The sequence below is a fragment of the Seriola lalandi genome, unplaced genomic scaffold (assembly GCF_002814215.2).
Source record: "Seriola lalandi dorsalis isolate HSWRI2012SDOR001 ecotype SW California unplaced genomic scaffold, Sedor1 jcf7180002054522, whole genome shotgun sequence".
Taxonomy (NCBI): domain Eukaryota; kingdom Metazoa; phylum Chordata; class Actinopteri; order Carangiformes; family Carangidae; genus Seriola; species Seriola lalandi.
Genome location: NW_019525075.1, coordinates 1,578,988 through 1,600,755, shown reverse-complemented (window position 1 = coordinate 1,600,755; position 21,768 = coordinate 1,578,988). Strand labels below are relative to the sequence as shown.

The following is a 21,768-nucleotide window of genomic DNA, read 5'->3' as shown; positions in this document are numbered from 1 at the left end:
AACTGTAGCTTATCTGTTACTGGGTCAGGAGGACACATTATATGACTGATCTAGAACATATTGTACCACATTAAATTTCAACAAATGAATGTAAGAGCCTACTAACGTCATCCATTTTACTTGTTTTTACTCAAAGCAACTCCAATGATAAAATATGATTTCTTTGAATAAAAAAAAGCTTAATATTCTCATCACATGTAGTTTTTATCTGAATTTCTTATGGTGAAAGCAATAAGTTATGTTATGACGAAAGGCATGAAGAGGAAGGAAGGGTTTGTTCTTGTGCTGTTGCATTTAAGAATTCAGGGAACTTACGACGGAATACAGAAATCTTCTTTTACTGCGTATACAATTAAATTACATGTAGTATGTTATTGCATTTCTAATATATGTTACAAAGACATATTTACTCAATAGTCAACAGGAAACCATATTGAGGGTCAGTCAATCATTTCTTAAGCAAACATGCCAATCATTCAAGCTTCTTCAGTGTGAGCATTGCTGTTCTTCTTTGTCATAAAATAAATAAATAAAAAAAAATCCTCAGGTTGTCCCAAATACACGCTATAGAAGGGTGAAAATCAAAGACCAATAAAGACCAATAATGAATAATAAATGGATTGGTCGCTTGCTAATTTGGTTTGACTGACAGGGCAAAGTTAAAGATGCTTCACATGGCAGTAAATCAGTCATCATTAGGTAAGAGGGGTAAGATCACAGCTTTTTTCCTTTGAAAAACAAATTTTAAAAAATGATGAAGTTCCTGTTAAGTGTCCAGTCAGATCATGGTGTTTCAGTGGGATAAACGTTAAATAAGTGAACACTTTCTCTGAGGCCCTGCTGTCATCACCTCCCTGAGTTGCCAGAGAAGATCTGTGTTCTGTCTAATCTCTGCTGCCACAGTCGCCCAGACACTCAAAAGGATTAGGATCCTATGCTCAACTTTCCTTTCTTAAAAGTCCTTCAAAACCATTACAAAACATCTCCCCCCACAAATGTCTAACAATTACATATACATACATACATATATGTGCATATATATATATATATATAGTTTTTTTGGTTTTTGTTTTTTTTTAGGTCATGTCATGTCAATAATCATGTGGGTCATTGTACCACTGTATCTAGACCATGTAGATAAAATATATGAATACTAACGCTGCATTTGCTACTGAGACACCTTCTAGTGGTTTGTTTCATCCTGCTCACAGTTTAAACTTAGAAAATACTGTAAATACTAGTGGCAGCTGTTAAATGCTGTTATATATTGGGGTAACCTAATTTTTGGCTAAGATAGGATTAGTATTACTATGTTTATTTATGATGGTTCTGTTATTGGTTTTCCTACCTATTCATTTGCAGTTTGAACGCCTCCCCTCGTCTGGTATTTTTGATGTGTTAAAAAGTGCATTGAATGATCAATGAAAGATGCTCCTTACACAGCTGTATGTTTATTTCTATGTGATACTGGATTTATTAATCATTTGACATAATTTCTGAGGTTTACTTCATGTGTCTCACCATTTTTTTTCTTTTATTTTTGGGGTGATTCATTTCTTCACGTATTTATCATATACATTATTGTATACATAATAATAAATTCCAAAAATTATTCTTCTTAAGTAGTACCCCACACCTTGGCAGAAAGGTGTGGTTTAGAACACTTGAGTTTATCATTATTTTGTTAATTGGTTAAATGTTTTAACACAGTAGAGTTGTTAAAGTGATTGTTAATCAACAAGATAAACAAAGCACCACTTTGCCTGGTCCTTCCTGTATCTGTGTAATGTGACAGTCCAGCCAGAAGATGTCGTACTCTCAGTTTCAACCAACACAACTGAAGCAGCAGCAGAGGGCAGAGTTGAGTCCCCATTGCAAGAAAAGCACTGTGTCAGGATGTTTTGCACAAAGACCTGAAGTGCCTCCTAGTGGCCAAAACTAAGAATAGGTGATGACCGGTATAAAGGGAGTTCAGATATGACCTTTACCTTTCCCTTTGTGTTACTTAGTACAGTACAGTAATGCTGCCACTGAGCAGGAAAACGGGACATGTGGGAAATGCTCATACACTCAAAGTAGTTGTGATACAAAATATTTAAAAATATATTTTGGTGCAAAAAATACAAATATACATATGTAATACAAATTACATTTAAAGATGTTTTGAAATATGAAGTGCATGGAGGAAAAGACAGTAAGTAAATTTCTAAAAGATATAGCAAGCTAAAAGTTGTTCTTGTTTGTCTTTGTCATTTTTAAACATGGCTACTCTTCAATATAATATTGTGGTTTTGGGATAGAAAATTTGTAGAAAAAATCAGCTTGCCTCGATCAGCTTTTATGTGCATCTAACAGTTTTTTCATCAAGAATAAAGGAGTCAAGTTTTATGTGGCACAAAGTTTATTTATGGCACTTAACCAAATCAACAATCACCACAGTGTTTAACAAAAACCAAACATAAACCAATAAAGAAATCTACTGAAAATCAGTCAAATAGTGAGAACACAAATTAATTAACATGTGTTTCCAAGTCCAAATAAGATTATCAGTTAGCCATTTGAAGAAAAAAAAAAAAAAAATTATAAGAAGATATTGATTTTCCAAGCCGGAGTTATTCAGGCAGGTCATTGTTGAGGAGTCCTCACAGCAAAAACCGTCAGTCCCTCTGTAGTTTCAACTTCAGCATGGGAACAGCAATCAGGTTTTTAGGAGTAGCAAAGACTCTGCCCCCATAATCTGTACTTACACTGTAATTAAAGTATAACACAGCTGAACACTGTGGCTTTATATTACTCTGTAATGTGTTGGATTACAGTCTGCATAGCTTTGGTTTCAGGTGTTCAAAACACACAGGTGTGGTCTGTTAATACTTGTGACACCCACTGCGTTGCAGGTGCATTGTAAAGTGTTTTGCTTACCTAACAACTCAACCATCTTTATCCGTCTACCATTGTTTATATTATAAAAACATATATATGTTTTTCCAATTTATTTTCAAGGACGTCACTATTTTGCAAACAGATATATAGTCATTTTTATATTAATTAAAATAATTACAATAGTATATTACATAGTGGGTACATTACAACAGTAATGAACCCAATAGTTTTGTACTAAACTAGTCATCTATCATAATTTAAAAAGAATGGTACCAAAACTTCTTTAGAATATTAATATTGTTAACCAGGGTTTAACATCTCATGTTTGTTTTCTACTAAAAAAAAATTATAATATTTTAACATTAATATAAATCTCACCAGTACTACATTGTTTACAGCCAACCAGCATACACAACAGATACTGTATATAACACAGTTTATAATCAAAAGAAAGACACATCTTTCCTTCTTAAAACATAAAGAAATCTATTTTGTTTATGAATTCCCTAGAAAAAACCCCCTTCTCCCAGACGTCTTGTATTATTACCCAGTAACAATAAAATGCACCCTGCAGTTGTTCAATAAGCACACTGGATCACACAAGAGATACAAGTCTTTCTTCTCTTTGCAGTTCTTCTTTTTTTTCTCTTGCAGGTTAAATAATTGATGTTCTCTGAGCTCTGTCATCAGGGTTTTCTGTTATGCGTAGTGTGTACAAGCCGGTGAAAGACTGGAAAGCTTCAGGATTTGATGTTTTCTTTAATGTGGCAGTAGGTAAGTCCATCGCTGGAGTGCACAGAATTTTCAGTCTCTGTGTGAAGGAGAAGAAAGATTAACTGCAGTAAATGTCATTACAGTATGTTAATTGTGATGAATAAAATAACAAATCTGCTGAACCATAATGTTTCCTAATAAAGAGTAACGGTCGGGAAGGGCACGGTTCAAGGCTCAAAATCAATGACAAGTACAATGCAGTGGTACAGCTCAGTCGCGCATGCTTCCATTGTCATCACTGCTAACTTGCATTGTTGCAGACAGGAACTTGTTTTCTCTCATTTTCATGGAGTCACCAGCTGCTTCATTTCACCGGCCATTGACTGTCCTCACAAGAGCAAACGATCAGCTTTTCAGTAAATGCCCCAAAACAAAAATCTTCATTATAAGTGACAAAGCCCTCCAGAAGCTGTAGGAATTATTATATCCTCTGTTGCTCTTGTCCGTCAGGAGAAAAGGAGGAAATAGCATGACATTGTTGCAGAGGCACAAAGTGTGCAGAGTAATGGATGATGGAGGATGGGGGTGGCTAGATGGGTCAACAAAACCTCAGACTTTAACGTGGATAAACGTGTTTTGTGGCCTGTTTCCTACCGACAGTCAACACTGGTTTGACTACAATTGTCCCTTAACCTTTATTTCAACCCAAAGTATTATATTTCCCTAATCCTAACCAAGTTGTTTTTATTCCTAAACACAGAGTCAAATCTTGACAAGGAAATAGCAGCAAACACCACAGACTTTTTCCCCACCATAAACTTTATATTGTACTGATCTAAATACATCCATTTACTTAGCAATACGCAGCCAACTGGCAACCCAAAAGTTAAATAGTGATAGAATATGAACTACCATAATGCAATACTCAGCAAATGTTTGTTGTCTTTCTTGGAAGTTTGTACATAAACCTAAAAAAAAAAATGGTGTTTTTGTAATTATGTAACTGTTAATGGTGCTAACACTGATCTTTTTAAGTACATCAGGTGTCAGCCAGATGTGACCACAGAGATATAGAATACAGTTCATTTGTCAACATCAGTATAAATTGACGTTACTTCACTGAATTACCCTATTACAGAAACTAATTGATACCATTATAGTTTTTAGTTTAAAACCATTGTAACTGTGTTGTGGGACCTAATTTTGCTTGTTACATTAACAACATGTGAGAGTACCTGTCTCAGTGTTCCTGGAGTGACACTCACAGCGTACAGCATCCACAGGGGCACCATGAGTGTTGATGAGAGAGTAAAAAATCCTCCGATGGCGTAGCCCCACCAGGGGTATTCATAAGTGTTGTTGAATTTGAGTGGAGTATATTTGACCACGGAGAAGAGTAATGTGAACTAAAAATAAAAGCAGAGAGAAAAGGAATGAAACAAGGAATGAAAACAGGCTCAAAATAATCAGATTATTAATTTGCATTTCATACAGAAAAGCAAATTAACAATTTGCTATTGTGTATTTTATTTAAAGTAAAACACCATGGAAAATGAGACTAAAGTCAAACTTGCATCAGTTGTCAGCTGACTAATAAGAAACAGTTTGCACTATTGCTGATAGCCTCAGTGCTTCAGCTCCGTCAACCACTAAATCTGTGGTGGTGACAGCTACAGATCCCGATTAAATACCACAAATGTGAGTTCTTTAGATCATCTCATAATCTTAGATTTCTTAAAGAGAAGCCAGTGTTTAGATAAATTCTTACTAAGATCCCTTAAACATCTAATTCAAAACGACACTGAACAGGCTTGAGTTGTATTGTACCCCATCGATGGTACTGGTTTCCATCTGGTTGAGACAACTTCAGGACAGAAGCCTCTGGCAGCTGTCAGATACACTTGCTTGTTAGAAAAGCATGAGCAAAGTTACTGGACAGGCCTGTGTACATTTCCATTACTTACAGTGCAGATAGCTGGTGTGAAGTACAGCCAACAATATTTCATGAAAGGCCACGGTCGATATCCAATCATGTCCTTTATATTATCATATTGACGATCTGCACCTTCAGAAAACAGGTAGTGTTAGTTATACTTCAGACGTATGTATCTTTTTTTTTTTTTTTGAAAAATACTACAATGTAACACAATGTGACATGAACAGTATAATATATATTCCCAAACTTTCTGTCTTGTGATGCCTTAAAACAAATCTGTAACACGCACAGGTCACATGTCTATGATGAAGTTATCTAAACCAGTGATTTTTCCCTGTTTCATTTGAATCATCATTATAGTTATAGTTATTATCATAGTAATTCACAAGAAAAGAAGATGGTAGTAAAGTGAAAATATAAAAGGTATTATCCATGGCATAAATTGTAAAAAGATTTTTCTGCTATCCTGTTCCCTCAGTTGGGGAGCCACTGATTTAAAAACCACTAGGCTGTACAACATCAGTTTACAAAAAGGCATCAAACTGTGGCTCTGGTAGGTGTTATCAAGTTAGACCCGCCCCTTACCATAGACCCATCCGATACAGAGAGACTGAAGAACAGCAAAAAGTAGGAGTGTCATCCCACTGCAAGCATAGTGGTCAAACAACTGGAAAATATAAAGGCCTCCCTGCAAATGAGGAGAAACAGAAGCTGACAATGAACGTCAATGCAAGGTTGTCACTGGATCATCCACATATTGTATCTGTCCAATGTGTTATTTTGAAAGTAAGGACTATAAATGTTATTTCTTTTGTTCAAAGATACAAATGATTATACCATTAAATGCTTTCCTCTAGTTCACCTGTTCCTCTCTTTCAAGGCTTTGTGTGTTTGTGTTTTTTGACGCACATTTATCTGAATTGATTACACAGATATATTTATTACAAATAAAGACTTAACAGATTAAAGAAATTAAAGAAATTGTTATCGCAAACCACTCACCTCTGTAACCATCACAAGGCCAAGAAGGAAACTTGCAGCACTAATGGCAAGAAGGAGGAGTTTACGGCGACAGTTGCTTTGAAAGAATGAGGGATACATGTCGGAGATGGTTGTGACCAACGACTCTTGATAAACAAACTGTGGTAACAAAATAGACAAGAAAGAATTGTGTTACAGTGTCTGAATCTAACAATTACATTCGAAACAGAGCTGACACAGTACATGGCCTGACCTCGCTGTCTAATCCTAGGAAGATGATCATAACGAAGAAGGAAACAGCCCAGAGCTGAGGAAGTGGCATTAGAGCCACAGCTCGAGGATAAGCAATAAATGCCAAACCTGGACCTGTAAAGATACATGGAGAAAATGGTCATATTCCTAAAACAATTCAGACAGCATTACTCTGGGTTTCTGTTAATCAATATTAAAATCTCATACCTGTTTCAGCCACCATCGATATATCCACACCTTGCTCCTTTGCCATGAAACCAAGCACAGAAAAGATGGCGAAGCCAGCTACGAAGCTGGTGAAACTGTTCAACAGGCACAGGTAAATACAGTCTCTGTAGGTGGGAATTTGAGAAATGATTAGCCCTCTGCTCGAATCCAAACTACAGTACGTATTAAAAATTTTGAATTAAATTCACTGAAAATGTAATAATGCAAACCTGTAACAGTTGTTGTTGTACTTGTTGTAACTTCCTAAAGATGTCAGAACACCGGTACAAACTCCATAGGAGTAGAAAATCTGGCTGCCAGCATCCATCCATACCTAAAAGATTTGGATGAGTTCAGTTTAGGCTTGTAAAGATCCAGGAAGTCACAGTACGTGGTTAAGGTCAGAGAAACGTTGTGGTCTTGTTTAAAGGCTGAAAAGGTCAAAAGCTACTTAAGAGCAGGAGAAAGAATGTCTTTATATTAGTACTATTTATCAAAAACTTAAGACTTTACTTTTCATTATCCTTAACCAAAGGGTTTTTGTTGTTTCAACCACCACATGTGGGGAACTGGTCTGGGGTCTCTGTATCTGTATTACACAACGTCCCATACCCAAACCAGCTGTGACTCTCATGCCTTACAAGAACATAGTGAGTGAACATAATTCAGGCAGCAAATACATTTCCTCCAAAGCATGTATGGCAAAACAAAATAGTAGTACTTGAATGTCATTTCTAGGAAATAAGGTGGAATAAAGATTAAAGCAACAGCTGAATTTGTGATAGCAGTACCTCTGGATCGGTGAGGCGGGATGGGTCTGGGTAGAGGTAGAACATGATGCCTTCCTTGGCCCCCGGTAATGTAAGACCACGAACAAGCAGCACCACCAGCATTAAATACGGAAATGTGGCAGTGAAGTATACCACCTAAGACACAACCAATCATCAATATTTGTGTCACTTTTTTAAGATGAAATACTTATACAGATTACATGAAATCTGATACTAAACATTAGCACTATGATTGTGCTGTACCTTTCCTGTGGACTTCACTCCGTTCCAGACACAAAAGTAACACAACACCCAGGCAAGAAGTAGACAAAGAGCCAAGTCCCAACGAATATTTCCAATTTCCTCAATACCACTGGACAAGCCCAAGATTCTCCGCCTGTAACAAAGTTTTAATAAGAAACATACTATAAAAAAAAGGAGGAAAAAAACACCAGTCCTTTTATAATGATTAATTAATCAATAATTCATTCATGCTACTTACTCCCAAAACTCTACAACTGATGATGTACTATTTCCATACAGGAGCAAAGGGGTTGTTTGGTTGTGACCGTGCTCAAAACAGCCATCTTGCATTGAAGAACAAGAGAGGCTGTGACAGCTGATCAACAAAATAAACACAGTGCACAGGTGTATACGTCATAAATGGCAAATGAAGTCTTGGCACTCGGTACCTGTGTTCCAGCTGTTGTGGCAGCTCGCCCACGGGAGCTCAGGCTTGAAGGACGAAAACAGGTAGAGAAATGTCCAAGCCAATATGATGATGTAATACACCCCAGTGTACAAAACAACCACTTGGCTTCCATAACCTAAACCTGTTGAGAGATGGTGATGTCACTGTAAAGATAAAAAATGTACATCTGATAATGACATAAGTCCAAGAATCTAACAGACGGACCTATCAACGCTGACTTTCAATTACACTAATTCAAGATTTAATGATCATGTACGAAACAAAAACAAAATGAATTGATCAAACAATTCTGTGTAATTTTTTCTGAAAAAGGGGCAACTAGGAAAACAAGCAATAATTACAGAATAATGCCACTTTAAAAGCTACAACTACTTCTGTGAAGATTTACCTTCAAAAAGAGGGCAGATTTTTCTCCAACATGTTATTCCACCCTGACTGGTGTATTGGCCCAAAGATGTCTCCAGGAAGAAGAGTGGGATGCCACAGGTGAACAAGAACAAAACATAGGGAATAAAAAAAGCTCCTGTAAAGTAAAAATGAAATATATTGTTATAATAGAGCATAAATTTGTGAAAACAATTTGTAAAAATGAATGCAGTTAGGCAGCAGAAAGATCAGTACATTAATAGTTGTGAGCTTGTCCTTTGGGGTTATACAGCATCCAAAGAGCTGTAATTATTTTAACACTAAGAAAGCAAAGTCACTTTATAACAATACTGACAGAGTTCAAGGATTTTTGTTTTTCATGACTGGCATTTGTAAAATGTTGCCCAACAAGCTAACTATTAACTGAAGAAAATATTAATCCCTGGCAAAAGAACCTACAACACAGTCTTGTGTACATGATGTACAACAGCAAAAATAAACACTTACCTCCTCCATTTTTGTAACAAAGGTACGGAAACCTCCAGACATTTCCTAGGCCAACAATGTGTCCAGCCACTGCCAGGATGAACTCCACCTTACTGGCCCACTGGCCTCTCTCCAGAGGTTTGGGCTGAGTTTGTTCTGGTCTGGTCCCGAGGTTCATCAGATTCATTTTCACCTGTGAGTTTAGTTTTTGCTCCATTTTAACCTTAAGTAAGAATTAAAAGAGTGTATATGTGTAAGTGTGTAATACAGTAGAGGACATGAAGCTGCTGTTAGGCCATATTAGGTACTGTACACAGGGAAACATGTTGGTTTCTCTTCAATATTCTCATGTTTCCCTCCACATGAATTATTTCTGAAAGGCATACCACACAGGCCAGACTAAATACTAGAACTGAACAGGCTCAAAGATATACACCATGTTTGCCATCTCAAATCAGTTATGAAAACATTATGAAACAGTATAGCGTATATAGCGATGCCAGCGGCTAACAGTCCCCATGCTAACATGCTCACTATGAGAATACAAAGCTGCTGTTGTTTTGCAGGTATAATGTTGCATGTTCACCGTGTTAGTTTAACGTGTTAGCATGCTATCATTTGCTAGTTAGCACCAAAGTAGTCTATACAGATGAAGCTGATGGAAATGTCATTAGCTTTTCAGGTATTTAGTCATAAATCAAAGCGGTGGACAAACTCAAATTTTGACCTGATGATGGTGCCAGATGAAAAGTCAGTAGATCATGTGAGATGTTACAGTTTATACTAAGGGGGAGCGTGAATGCTTGTTGAAAATTTCTTGGCAACTCTTTGAAACAAAAGTCAACCTCATGTTGGTGCTACAGGAAAGGTCAGTGAGTCACCAAAATCATGAGGATTCACTGTAAGGGAACCATGTTTTTGAGCTACTGGCATCTAATAATAATGTTAAATGTTAGCTAATAATGTTTAAAAAATAAATAAATATGATTTGCACATTTTCTAACAATTGATATCCCCACCAAGTTTTATGTTTTGTTTTAACTGATATTGTTAAATATATACCTGTTTAATTTCAGTGTAAGACTCTGACTACACTATGACTGCAGCCTTGATTGACCTGGGGACACAAAGATGAATATTATTAAAAGTAAAATATCTTTCAATTGTAGCATCTAAATCTGAGTGAATAAACTGGACCATGACATGAAGTAAGAAGTGGTAGATAAACGTAGTAAATTCATTTTTATGACCAATTACATTTTCTTTAGATGGTTAATTAATTTATTAACTCAACCCATACATTTATGGTTTAATGGTTTAATATGCCCTTGCATAAATCAATTCGTAAATTTCACATTTCTAGATGCAGTAAAAAAAAAATTAAAAAAAAGAGATTTAACTGTATTGCCTAAAAATAACCAACTCAAAGATTTCCATAAAGCAAAACCTAATTTGAAGTTAGACGGCAAATGTGAAAGATGCAGACTTTACCTTCAGTTGTTTCCTCCTCTGACTGACAACACCAGCCCCAATACAAGAATACGTTGAGTTAAGGTTTCTGTGAGGAGTGGCCACTGAAACTAACACAACCAGTCTTTTCTTTAGAACCAGTAGAAACCCATAAAACAGGGCACACACACACACACACACACACACACACACACACACACACACACACACACAGTTTGGTGTCAATTGTCCCCTTCTTACAGGAGGCGCAAAGCGACGCAAAGACGAACGAACGTCGCTCTTTTATTTTAGTTTGATTAAATTGCTGTGGTTCGCGCATCTTGAGGCAGCGGAAAACCTCGGCTTAACTCAATAGTGCAGTCACTGTAATGGTATTTTCTATTATATTGTCCATCCCATTTGTATCAATGTTTGTAGGTTATATAACAAAAACACGTAATACAGCTCAACAGTGCTACACACTACATCCACAAACTACATCCTCCAAAATGATCAGTTGAATAAACAACTGTCAATTGTATTTCATTTTATTACAAACTGAAGATTATAACCTTCATGAAGGTGGATTTTTCACAGGACTGTTGTATCAGACTACACAAACTTTATCTAGATGTTCCTAATAAACCGACAACTAAGTATATAGTACTTATCAGTTGTATGCACAGACTGCAGAGACTGTTCTCACCTGATAACTGATTCACCTGGTGACTAAAGATGCTCTTTCATTTAATAGTTTTATCATATATTGTCATTATCGCCAAATAACTTGTTTCACCCCTCCCCTTTTAAAATGTAAGAAGTTTACTCAGACACATTTTACTGACTTACTTAATACTTTTATCTGAGAACATTTTTGCACAGTGATTTTACTTCTACTGTAGTAAAATATATTTTCAGCAGCAGTAGTTAGTGGCCATTGAAGAGCTGAGTCAGTGGTAGCGTCTCATCTCCAGTCTGTTTCTGTTACTGGTACAGCGTTTATTGCTGATCCGTCTGATCACAGTTGATGTTGCTGTTTTCTTCGTCACAGTTAGTAACTACCTGCTGAACATTTAAACTTACACTAGTTCTGCTCCAGTGCCCGGAGCTCTCTGCTCCTTTTAGCGACTTTCACTAATTCAGTGGTTGTTTACATGCTAGTTACTTTAGCTTAGCAGTTAGCGCTAGCTTCTCTCTCTCGCTCTCTTTCTCGCTCTCTCTCGCTCGGTGTATCTTGAACCAAAAGATGAACTTGTTCATCCGAGTGTGGTGTTGTTGTAACTTCAGTGTAGAGGACAGTAATGTTTGTTACAGCTTCAGTGATGTCTGCTGTCTTACCTTCGTGACACCGGAGCCTCTCTAGTGTGTGACCGTACACAGCAGCCTTCAGTGTCATAGGCACATGTTTGTTGAGTTTACTGTCCAATCTCCCGAAAGGTTTTTTACAACAACAAAAAAAAAAAATTGCCCAGATCCTGAAATGGAGAGGGCTGAGCAGTACCGGCAGCTAAGGAAGAAAAAGTAAGGTATGCTAAAGAGTAACACTAAGAAGTTCTGGTACTGTGTACCGGTGCAACATGACAATGCAGCCCTCAGATGGTCGGAGCAGTCTGTGTGACATGAGTCATGAATGTCTCTTGGACATAAATGATACTCTGCAGAGTAGTGTTCTTTCTTACCACCTGGTGAAACTGCCTCAGTGTTTCCCATTCACCGTCTAGACGGAAATTGTCCCACCACAGTCTGTTAATGAACCAACATTTATTTACGCGTCTCACACACCATAAAAGATGTCGTGTGATTTGTGCCGTTGCTTCTTTGTAGAGCTGAGCTCAGCCCAGCATTTCACAGAGCATGCAGCATGAATGCCCCGGGACCAGGCTCACTGCCTAGTCACTATAGTAATCACTTCACCACTAACAGAATCTAATTCAGTGTGAAAGACGAGGTCATTATAAAAGAAACCCGCCATGAAGCAAGCGCACCTGGCGCGCCTGGCTTTTAAAGGGAGTGGGAGATGGCACCCTTCCTGCAATTAAATCAGTCAAACTCCGAGGTCATCCTACTTGGTCTACCTGCAAAAAAAATCCAAATCATAGAAAAAATTGGTAAACTAACAAACCAAACCCTCAGCCAAAAACCTTGGAGTAATTATTGATCAGGATCTGTGTTTTATGCCCCAGGTGAAGAAAGTTGTCAAATCATGTTTCTATCATTTGAGGAACATAGCCACTAGTTTCTGCCACAGACCTAGAGAAACGTATCCACGCTCTTATTTCCTCCCGCCTTGACTACTGCAATTCTTTCTACACCTGTCTCACCTACAGTTAGTTCAGAACGCTGCAGCTCGGTTACTAACCCGGTCCAAAAAACGTGCCCACATCACTCCGGTCCTTGCATCCCTTCACTGGCTGCCTGTTTATTTTACGATTGATTTTAAAATTCTTTAAAATCCAGGACGCGGTCTGAGATCCTATATTTTGCTGCTGGCCATTCCAAGGTCTAGATAAAAAACCAAAGGAGACAGGGCCTTTGCCGTCAGGGACCCTACACTTTGGAATAAACTGTTCCCCGTTTTACCTCACTTCTTAAAACACACTTATAAAAATGCTTGTATTGTGTGATGTGTGATATTGGGTAATTTAATTTGCATTTCACTTTGATTTATTTTGATGTTTTTATTTGATTCATGTGAAGCACTTTGTTATTTGTATCGAAAAGTGCTACACAAATAAACTATTATTATTATCATTATTATTATTATTATTATTAATTACACTCAAAAACACACCCATGATTAATTCAAAGACTAAGTGAAACGCTTTTGAACCATGAAGTAGCAAAAGTGTATATGGACACCCCCTAAATGTACTTACATGCGCTTTAAACTGTTAAAATAGAGTCCAATGTCTGTTTTGTCTGTTTGCCAAGATAAAACTGATAACCACTGTTGGGGGGGGGTCTCCTTTATCGTGGGGCTACAGGCTTTTATGTAAGTTTCTTTTCTCTCTTATTCTGTAAAATACAGGCGAAGCTGGGTCAAATCAAAAAGCTCCATCAGTGCTGTAGTTAGTTTTTCATCAATCAATCTGTTTTATTTTTGAGCTGCGTTGTGCAGCAATGTTGTGTTTATGTTAATGCTTAAGTAATTTCAGAAACTTCTGCTTAAAGCTAGAACTTATCACAACTTATAACTTTTCACATTACATAACGAGGAACAAAATCATCTGATCACAGGATACAGGATATTACAGTCTCATTGTTCTCCAGGGAAATTAAAACCAGAAAGAAGTCATTTCTATTTGGTGCCATGATGTATTATACAATAATTATGTAAATACATATAGAGGCTACATAAGAATAAATATGAGTAAAATAAGATGAGACCATTTCATTGAGATATCTTTTGAATGAGCTTAAAAGTTACTGAAAGAAGTGTAACTTTTTACAATAAAAGACTTAAAAGGCAGAGTTTTTAGATAATAAAATGCACAAACAGGTTTTATTCCAATTAACTCCTCCAACTCAATTTGCAAGAAATGCTCATTTTTAACTATAAATGTTTTCAGATATTTTTCTTCAACATAATGTAAGAGATCATATCTGACCATAAGTTTCACAAATGTAAAGTAAACTAAACTCTATGGAGTTTTGATTGTTCTGATAACATAATGTAGCATTATATGGTGTTTTCCTGGTCTTAAGTTAAACTTAAATATTTTCATCAAACTGTCTGAAAACAATGAGTTCTATGTTAAATCATTGTGCACACTAATATCCTTATAATAAGCCATCCTGTTTTGGGTCATTTTCAGGATATGATTGTCTAAACACCAGAGATACTCACAAGTCACTGATTGTGACAGCATTCTCCAATCTGCTTAGAGCACTGCATTGCCATATCTAAGGAATTCAAAGCATTAGCTGCATTATCATCACTCCTTTACCAATAAAGTTACACATTATTATAAGGGAGGGAATTCACCTGATCAGACATTCCCTTATTGTTAATGTGCCAATGCGCCATCCTGGTGGATGTTTGACTTTGCCAAACATCCACCAGGGAGGGAGCGGGAATAAAAATTGGCCCGAGACTATTGACTTGAATTGGTCCACCAAAACTCATCTGGAGACACCATCACATAGGCCTACAACTCATGTCACACTTTACAAGAATCATATGGTGAACAGAGGATGAATTAATTATGATGATCACTATATGAAATACAACAACTATCTGTAGTTTCATTTTCACTTTCCTCTTTAAGGTAGTAGCTATAAAGAGTGTGAGATCAGAATTCAGACTGGAAAGTAGTAAATACAACACCAGACATACTTTCATTTTAGTAGTTTTTCTACAATTAGATCTTTTTGTAACATAATTCTGTAGATTTGAGCTGATCACACGGATTGATTCATTGAATTAGCATATTAGAATTTCTGATGAAACAACATCAGAAAACAAAGCTATAACAACATTATCCTGCCAAATAAACTCAGACTTGTCTTCTGCATAATACTGATTCTGTAAAACTGGACTCACCGCCAGATGTGGTCCTGAACTCGCTCTGCTGCGCTGCTACTGCCTGTTGCTGCACGGGACTGAGCCAAACATATAGTCTGCTGGGGAGGCAGATGTGAATGAGCTGAGGGCCACACAGAACCACGGCAGGCCACACAGCCTGCTCCACTGGGCTCATCACCACAACACAGCAGTATTGGTTTCGCTCTCTCTCTCTCTCTCTCTCTCTCTCTGTCTCTATCTCTCACTCGCTCGCCCTAGCAGCCCAATAACCAGCCCAGCCAGGAGTCTTCCCATGCCTCCTGATTAGCCACACCATGTCATAGTAAATGATCCTGATCTGCCCTGAGGTTTAATGGTTCTTCCCATGTCCCATACCCCATCTCACAACCAAGTTCGGTGCTTATCAGTTCAGTACAGTCAGTTCAGTTCCTATTATCATGAGCAATGGAGGACAGGAGCTACAGTGATATTGAACTTTAGTATATAAGGGGAAAAAACAAACACAAGACAAGGCTAAAAAAAAGTTCCTTTGCCAGGGGTGCAGCTTCATGTGAGTATGACCCCCTGATAATGTTAATTATTTCTAATACCAAATTCTGATACTAGGCAGTACACTAACCCTAACTCATGAAAAGCTATACAGTGTACAGAACCTGGCTTTTTATCCAATCAAAAGTCAAATACTGCCTGTCCGTAGACACTAGAGGGAGCCAATGATCTGCTTTCTCTGAAACTGAAGCTCATCTTCTCTACACATAGACATCAGATACCAAGTCATATGATTGTTTACAGCTATATCAGTCATTTATTTCCAGCTGTCCAGTTATCAAAAACCAACACATCATTTTTGTGAAATTATACTAGATCAGATGTATGTCTGTTTCTGCAGGACAGAAACTACTGTATATTTGTAACATGTTAATGTCACTTCAATGACCATCAATTGCACCCAGCAGTGCCTCCCCAAAAACCGTTAAAAAAAAAAGGATTTTTTTACATTATCCAAACATTAGATTTTGAAAATATTATATTTTACCAAGATATTATGATTAATAAGAAATTTATTAAGCTATTGAAAAGGTTTCATTTTAATAGAAAATGTATGTTTAACAGCCAAACTTAGCAGCTAATGTAACATTAGTAAGTAAGTAAGTTTTTCATCTTATCTTGTAGTTAGACCCTTGATGACAATAGCTAATGTTATCAATGTTTATTTTATCTAAACATTAGTTTTGAGGTGGACAAAGTTAGCAGCTAATGTTATTGAAAATATTATATTTTTCATATCAATATTAAATCAGTGATGGTTAGAATTGTCACTTGTATGTTCTACCTTTACATTAGATTACCGCATGTCAAACTTAGCAGCTACTGTTACTGATATTGTATCATGTTACATCCATTTTAGAATCATTATAGTGTCATTTTTTCCTTCCCACCTTACTAACTTTTTAATGCTGACAGGTAATGTAACATGTTTCATCTCATAATATTAAATCTATGATGGCCTGAATCAGCAGCTAATGTTACTGTCACTAATATCAACCTAACATAAAATCCTGCCTACCATTGTGTCTTGGGAATATCTGAACGCAATATGTATCCTGACAGTTCAACAATGGCCAAGCAGGAAAATGAATGAACAAGCAGTTGGTTCAAAGTAACCCATCCAGCTGTTGAGTTGCGAATGACCCTTGACCCAGCATGAGCAACCCTACAGTGTCTACCCTTCATAGTACTCCAAACGACACAGAATTATGGACCAGCAGAATCAACCCAATAATGTTTTTTTTTACAGAAACAAGCCAGCACTATTTTCAATAAGGGAAACACAGTGGTAAAAGTTGATGAGATGTGAACCACAGTCTCCAATGTCTGTGTCAGACAACTGAGGAGAGCAGAGTCATTATTCACATGACCACAAGAGACAGCATGTCAAGAGAACATCCACATCCAGTAAGTCATCTTAAACATTTGAACAAATATGTTCTGGTGTGTAGTCTCTCTCGTTTACCCTGTCAATGCAATTCCTGTGTGTCATCAACTTTGAAAATGTAAAAGAAATAAGCACTGATATAAAAAAATGATGTGTATGTTAGGCCATCCCTTCAATGTCATACTGTATACCATATGTAACTGTCTAACTCAGTGTTAGTTTTAATACATTACCTAGGCTGTCTTGACTGGATTTAGTTAACAGTTAACCACTATATATTGTACTTAAAGCTACTTATCATGTGATTTCATTGTAAAATATTAATTTGAAATTTGTACTAGTAGCTGAAAAACATGAAGCTTAACTTAAGGTAAGAAGACCTTAGAATTAGTGGCTGCAACAAAGCATTTAGCTTCACGCCTTGTTATGATTGTTTTAATTTGTAGGAAATGTCTTTCTACACTACGTGAGCTTGATTAAAACTATAAATCATTCTTAATTTTAATGGTGAAAAATGTAAATGAGAGTACAGTGAGCTATACATACAATGTGTGATGCATTACTATTGTAGCAACCCTGTACAGTTCGAGTTTTGCTTAGCAGAGTCTGGCTATAGTCTCCCGTCGTGCTGCCAATCCAATCATCAGGATGGCATGGTAAAAGTCAGAGTGTGTGCTGGTGATTGGTGGAGCGCAGCGGGTGAGGGCTGGCCCACTGTGTGTGTGTGTGTGTTTTTGTTGAAGTTTTGGTTTTTACCTGAGGGAATGAAGGCTGCTGATTCTCTCTGCCTAAATTGCCTAGTTAAGAATGCTGAGCTATACCTTTGTGTTGCTGCAATAAACCAACAAAGAAACCATACCAGCCTCTGCCTCATCTTTCAACATTACAAAATCTTTTCAAGCTACATTAGCCAGTCCCACACTATTTAATAAGTATGCAATGCCTCTTAAATGCTGTATTTCAATTAAAAAGTTATTTAAATAAATATGTTAATTAAAAGAGCAAAAAGTGACATTTAAATTTTAAAAAATATGTGTAACTCAGTCTGAGAAAGTTTTGACTTGTCTTGTTAATTCAGCAGACAGCTGTGTTGCTTTGAACTTGAGTACCCCTGTGCAGCCCCACTTCGGAAGAGGTTGCCAAAGATAATTAATTAACAGCCAGTATAATGATTTGCCCAGCATCTTGTACTTACTATGCTCTACACACTCCCCTTTCAGAGATGCACGGACAGACATTAGCACAAACCTGGAAACAAGCATTTTGAAATGGAAAAAGCTGAAACAAAGTCAGAAGGACACCCACAAGGACATCAGGCTGCTTCAGAGGATGACAGATCGTAAGTATACGTAAGATCTTTTCCCATTTTTCTAATAGTTATATGACAGGCAGCAGGATACTTAGCTACAGAGGTCTGGTGGCAGAAGCAGGGGCTTCTGTAAGAGGGTACCTGAATTAGTCCAGTGCGACAAGTGCAAGGGTAATTGAGTGCACAGGAATTTTTTCCCCTAACAAGATCAGTCTCATGCTGGTTGGCCTTTGTGTGCGTCCACCTGCACGTCAGATGGAGGAAACTATTTTAGCAATGACACTCTATGAATATATTTTGTCGAAAGATCCCGTTCTAGATGTTTAAGGGAGACATACAAAAATCAACAGCCACAGTGCCCTTAAAGATTTAGAGCTGCAGACTGTGGTTTATGCAAACAGCACACCTTCATCACATCTTTTATCTCGCCATGCTGTGCAGTGGAAAAACCAGCATGCTTGAATGGTCAGTGTTGCTCATGGCTCAGCATGGTACAAGCATCCCCATCCCTTGAAGAAAAACAGCATTAGAGCAAAGAAGTGGAGGGAGTAAAAAAACACATTAAATGAAAACAAACGTTCATAAACAACTCATTAAAACCATCGAAGGAAACAGATACCACCAATAAAGTATTGCTCTTAGTATCAATAACAAAAAGAAAAGCCTGAATACATTAGTGATATTCCGTACAATGTGTTTTCAAATCATCTATTTTGAATATAACATATTGCTGTGATGGAGGACTGTGAATGTTGGACCTCAGGATGTCTGTGTGGGACAGAGACTGACACAGAGGGAGGGAGAGAAAGGATCATCTTGGGTCACCAGCTGTTCCTTTGTATCAGTCAAAACGATTTTGACGAAGTTGTTTACCTACTCCGAGTGACTAGAACTTGAAGTTTTAAACGTGTTCCTCAGCTCATGCTGGTTTCTAATTATTATTATGTGTAATTATGATCATACTGTATATTTTCATCTTCAGTGATTTCTGGCACTGTAGTTTTATAAAACTTGAGACTTCACATTTCACACTTCACGGTTGTCAATTCTTGCAATTTTATTTGTTAATGACTAACAGAGAGAGCAGTTGCTGCTTCAAACATTTTTGGCAAATTAAAACAGGAAAACAGCATGTTTCAATCATAATGACTTTCTCTGTCCTCAATTTGCCCTTAGCCTGACCAGTTAATAAGAGCAACAACGGAACCAACTCCTCAGTTCCTCAGCTGTCAGCTGTATACAATGATTTGCACTCTGTGTGCAGCACTTTAAATCTTGTTCAGGAGCAGCACCACTGGCATCATTCTTCATTTAAACCGTCTGACTTTGGTGACTCCCAGCACTAGTAACCGAAATAACACTACAGGAAGAAAACATTCATAGCAGTGACAGACACTCCTCTCTCTATAGTGCCATTATAACGCTCAACAGTACTTCAATAAGACCATACAGTCAACACCTCTCTTAAAACAATTTCAATAAAAATCTTAACGTTACAAACGTCATGAAGGGAGGATTTATTGCAGGACTGTTAACTAAGACTGCATTTGTTTTCTAATGACAGTTGGGTATGTAGACTTTATTAGTCTCTAGCAGCTTTGATACCAATATACCAGGCAGGTCATTGCACAGGTCAGATGTTGGTCTCTGCTTCGGCCTTCCGGCCTGTCGCACCTCCTCCGGTGCCAGTGCGGGCAGCTGCAGGGTCATCAGCTGGAGGCTGCCGTTCACGGATGTTGTGGACTGCTCTCTCCACTGCAGACCACATGACAATGTCTGGCCTGAGAGTAGTTGTTATGATATCTCTCGGGAACACCAGCTGTCTTCTTAGGTCTGCCAGCATTTGCCACTCCTTACCTGATCTCAGGATGGTAAGTTCCTGTGTGGGTGCTCTGCGCATCTCGCCTGGTTTAACAAAGGCAGCTAGCGCAGGCCTTGTTGTTTCCTGGGTGTGGTTTGCTGCCACCCTACATCCTTCCAGGAGCTCTGCCAACTTGGCTAGCACTTGGTCATGGTGCCATCTAAAGCGCCCCTGGGTCAACGCCACCTTGCATCCTGACACATTTACAGAGACTGTAAATGTGTTAACAGGTCACGTCAACTTCCAAACATTTCTCTTTCTATTATGTATTTTTAAACTATGGAGTTTGAACTTTTCCAGACTGTTGAAAATCTATTATTTGTGTGTGTGTGTGTGTGTGTGTGTGTGTGTGTGTGTGTGTGTGTGTGTGTGTAAGATGTCATCCCAAGTCTATATCGGTCAAAAAGAACCAAGCAAATCAGGAAGATAGAAGACTGTTTAGGCTCATGTGCCGGGTGAGACTTTCATTCCATTTCAAATAGGCATTGTTCTGAGAAATTAATTTGATAAAATCTAAATGGTTAATTTCTGGTCGCAAGGAGCAGGCAGGAAAAAACAGGCAGGCCTGCAGTCAAAGGTCAGAATCCCTACGGGAACAGGGCTGAGGGTATGAGAAAAACAGGTGTGCACGAGGGCAGGGAGGTGATGCAGGTGGCAGGAGGGGACTGCAGGGCAGGTGGGAGTGGCAGGGCCTGCAATGACACAAGATGTTAATGAAAAGCAACAACAGCAAGAGGCAGGCAACAGAGAATGTGCAACAAGAACCAAGGCAGAGGCGACCAACGTGACGTGCTCACAGAGAATATCTACACTATAGCATGAAGCACTGTGCAGAAGAATATATGTTATTGCTCATCAACAACTGTGTAGTTCCAACTCCCCATAAAGTAATGTAAGCTCATGCTACTTGATCCACATCCATAGGGGGCAGCATTTCACCTATTCGCCCTCGTTATGTACAGGGATAATACCCCAAGGTGTTAAGGTAATGTGGTTGTTGATGATTGATGAGGCCAGATGCAGAAGAAAGAATCAGGGTTGTGGTTCATCATTATGAATCACTGAAGTCTGGTCCTGATACAGACAAACATGTGATACAACAATTTGTTTAGATCATACAAGGTCTTTATATTGAAACATGTTAGGTCTGTTGTGTGTGTATAATAAATAGTAAGGATAGATACATGCTAAAAAAAAAACAAAACAAAAAAAAAACGAAATGAATATTGGCATGAATTTGCTGAGATATTCAAGATGTGAGTAGTAACAGTATGTATATTATGAAATGTAAATGCAAGGAAATGAAGAGTAAACAACTAGAGATATGATAAGAATTCACTGTGCACACTAAATAACCAACAAACAATAGAGAGTAGTACAAATA

General features: G+C 37.7%; 1 protein-coding gene across 1 annotated transcript; it reads right to left on the bottom strand.

Annotated features, from left to right (window-relative positions):
- Nucleotides 1-2,399: 2,399 nt before the first annotated feature.
- slc6a22.2 (solute carrier family 6 member 22, tandem duplicate 2) lies at nucleotides 2,400-10,926 on the bottom strand. Its single transcript, XM_087176042.1, has 15 exons — nucleotides 10,367-10,926; nucleotides 9,326-9,527; nucleotides 8,841-8,975; nucleotides 8,433-8,573; nucleotides 8,243-8,327; nucleotides 8,005-8,137; nucleotides 7,762-7,896; nucleotides 7,201-7,304; nucleotides 6,971-7,095; nucleotides 6,765-6,877; nucleotides 6,533-6,670; nucleotides 6,116-6,218; nucleotides 5,559-5,659; nucleotides 4,830-5,000; nucleotides 2,400-3,691 (listed from the first exon to the last, which is right to left on the bottom strand). The coding sequence occupies exons 2-15, from the start codon at nucleotides 9,519-9,521 to the stop codon at nucleotides 3,536-3,538; spliced, it is 1,836 nt and encodes a 611-aa protein (XP_087032168.1). The 5' UTR covers nucleotides 9,522-9,527; nucleotides 10,367-10,926; the 3' UTR covers nucleotides 2,400-3,535.
- Nucleotides 10,927-21,768: the final 10,842 nt, after the last annotated feature.

Excerpts from the sequence above, each read along its gene's own strand:
- slc6a22.2 (XM_087176042.1), bottom strand. The coding sequence starts at position 9,521 with ATGGAGCAAAAACTAAACTCACAGGTGAAAATGAATCTGATGAACCTC. Across the intron at positions 8,574-8,840 it reads AATCTGCCCTCTTTTTGAAG|GTTTAGGTTATGGAAGCCAA; the intron begins GTAAATCTTCAC and ends ATCTCTCAACAG. Across the intron at positions 8,328-8,432 it reads CCACAACAGCTGGAACACAG|ATGGCTGTTTTGAGCACGGT; the intron begins GTACCGAGTGCC and ends CTTCAATGCAAG.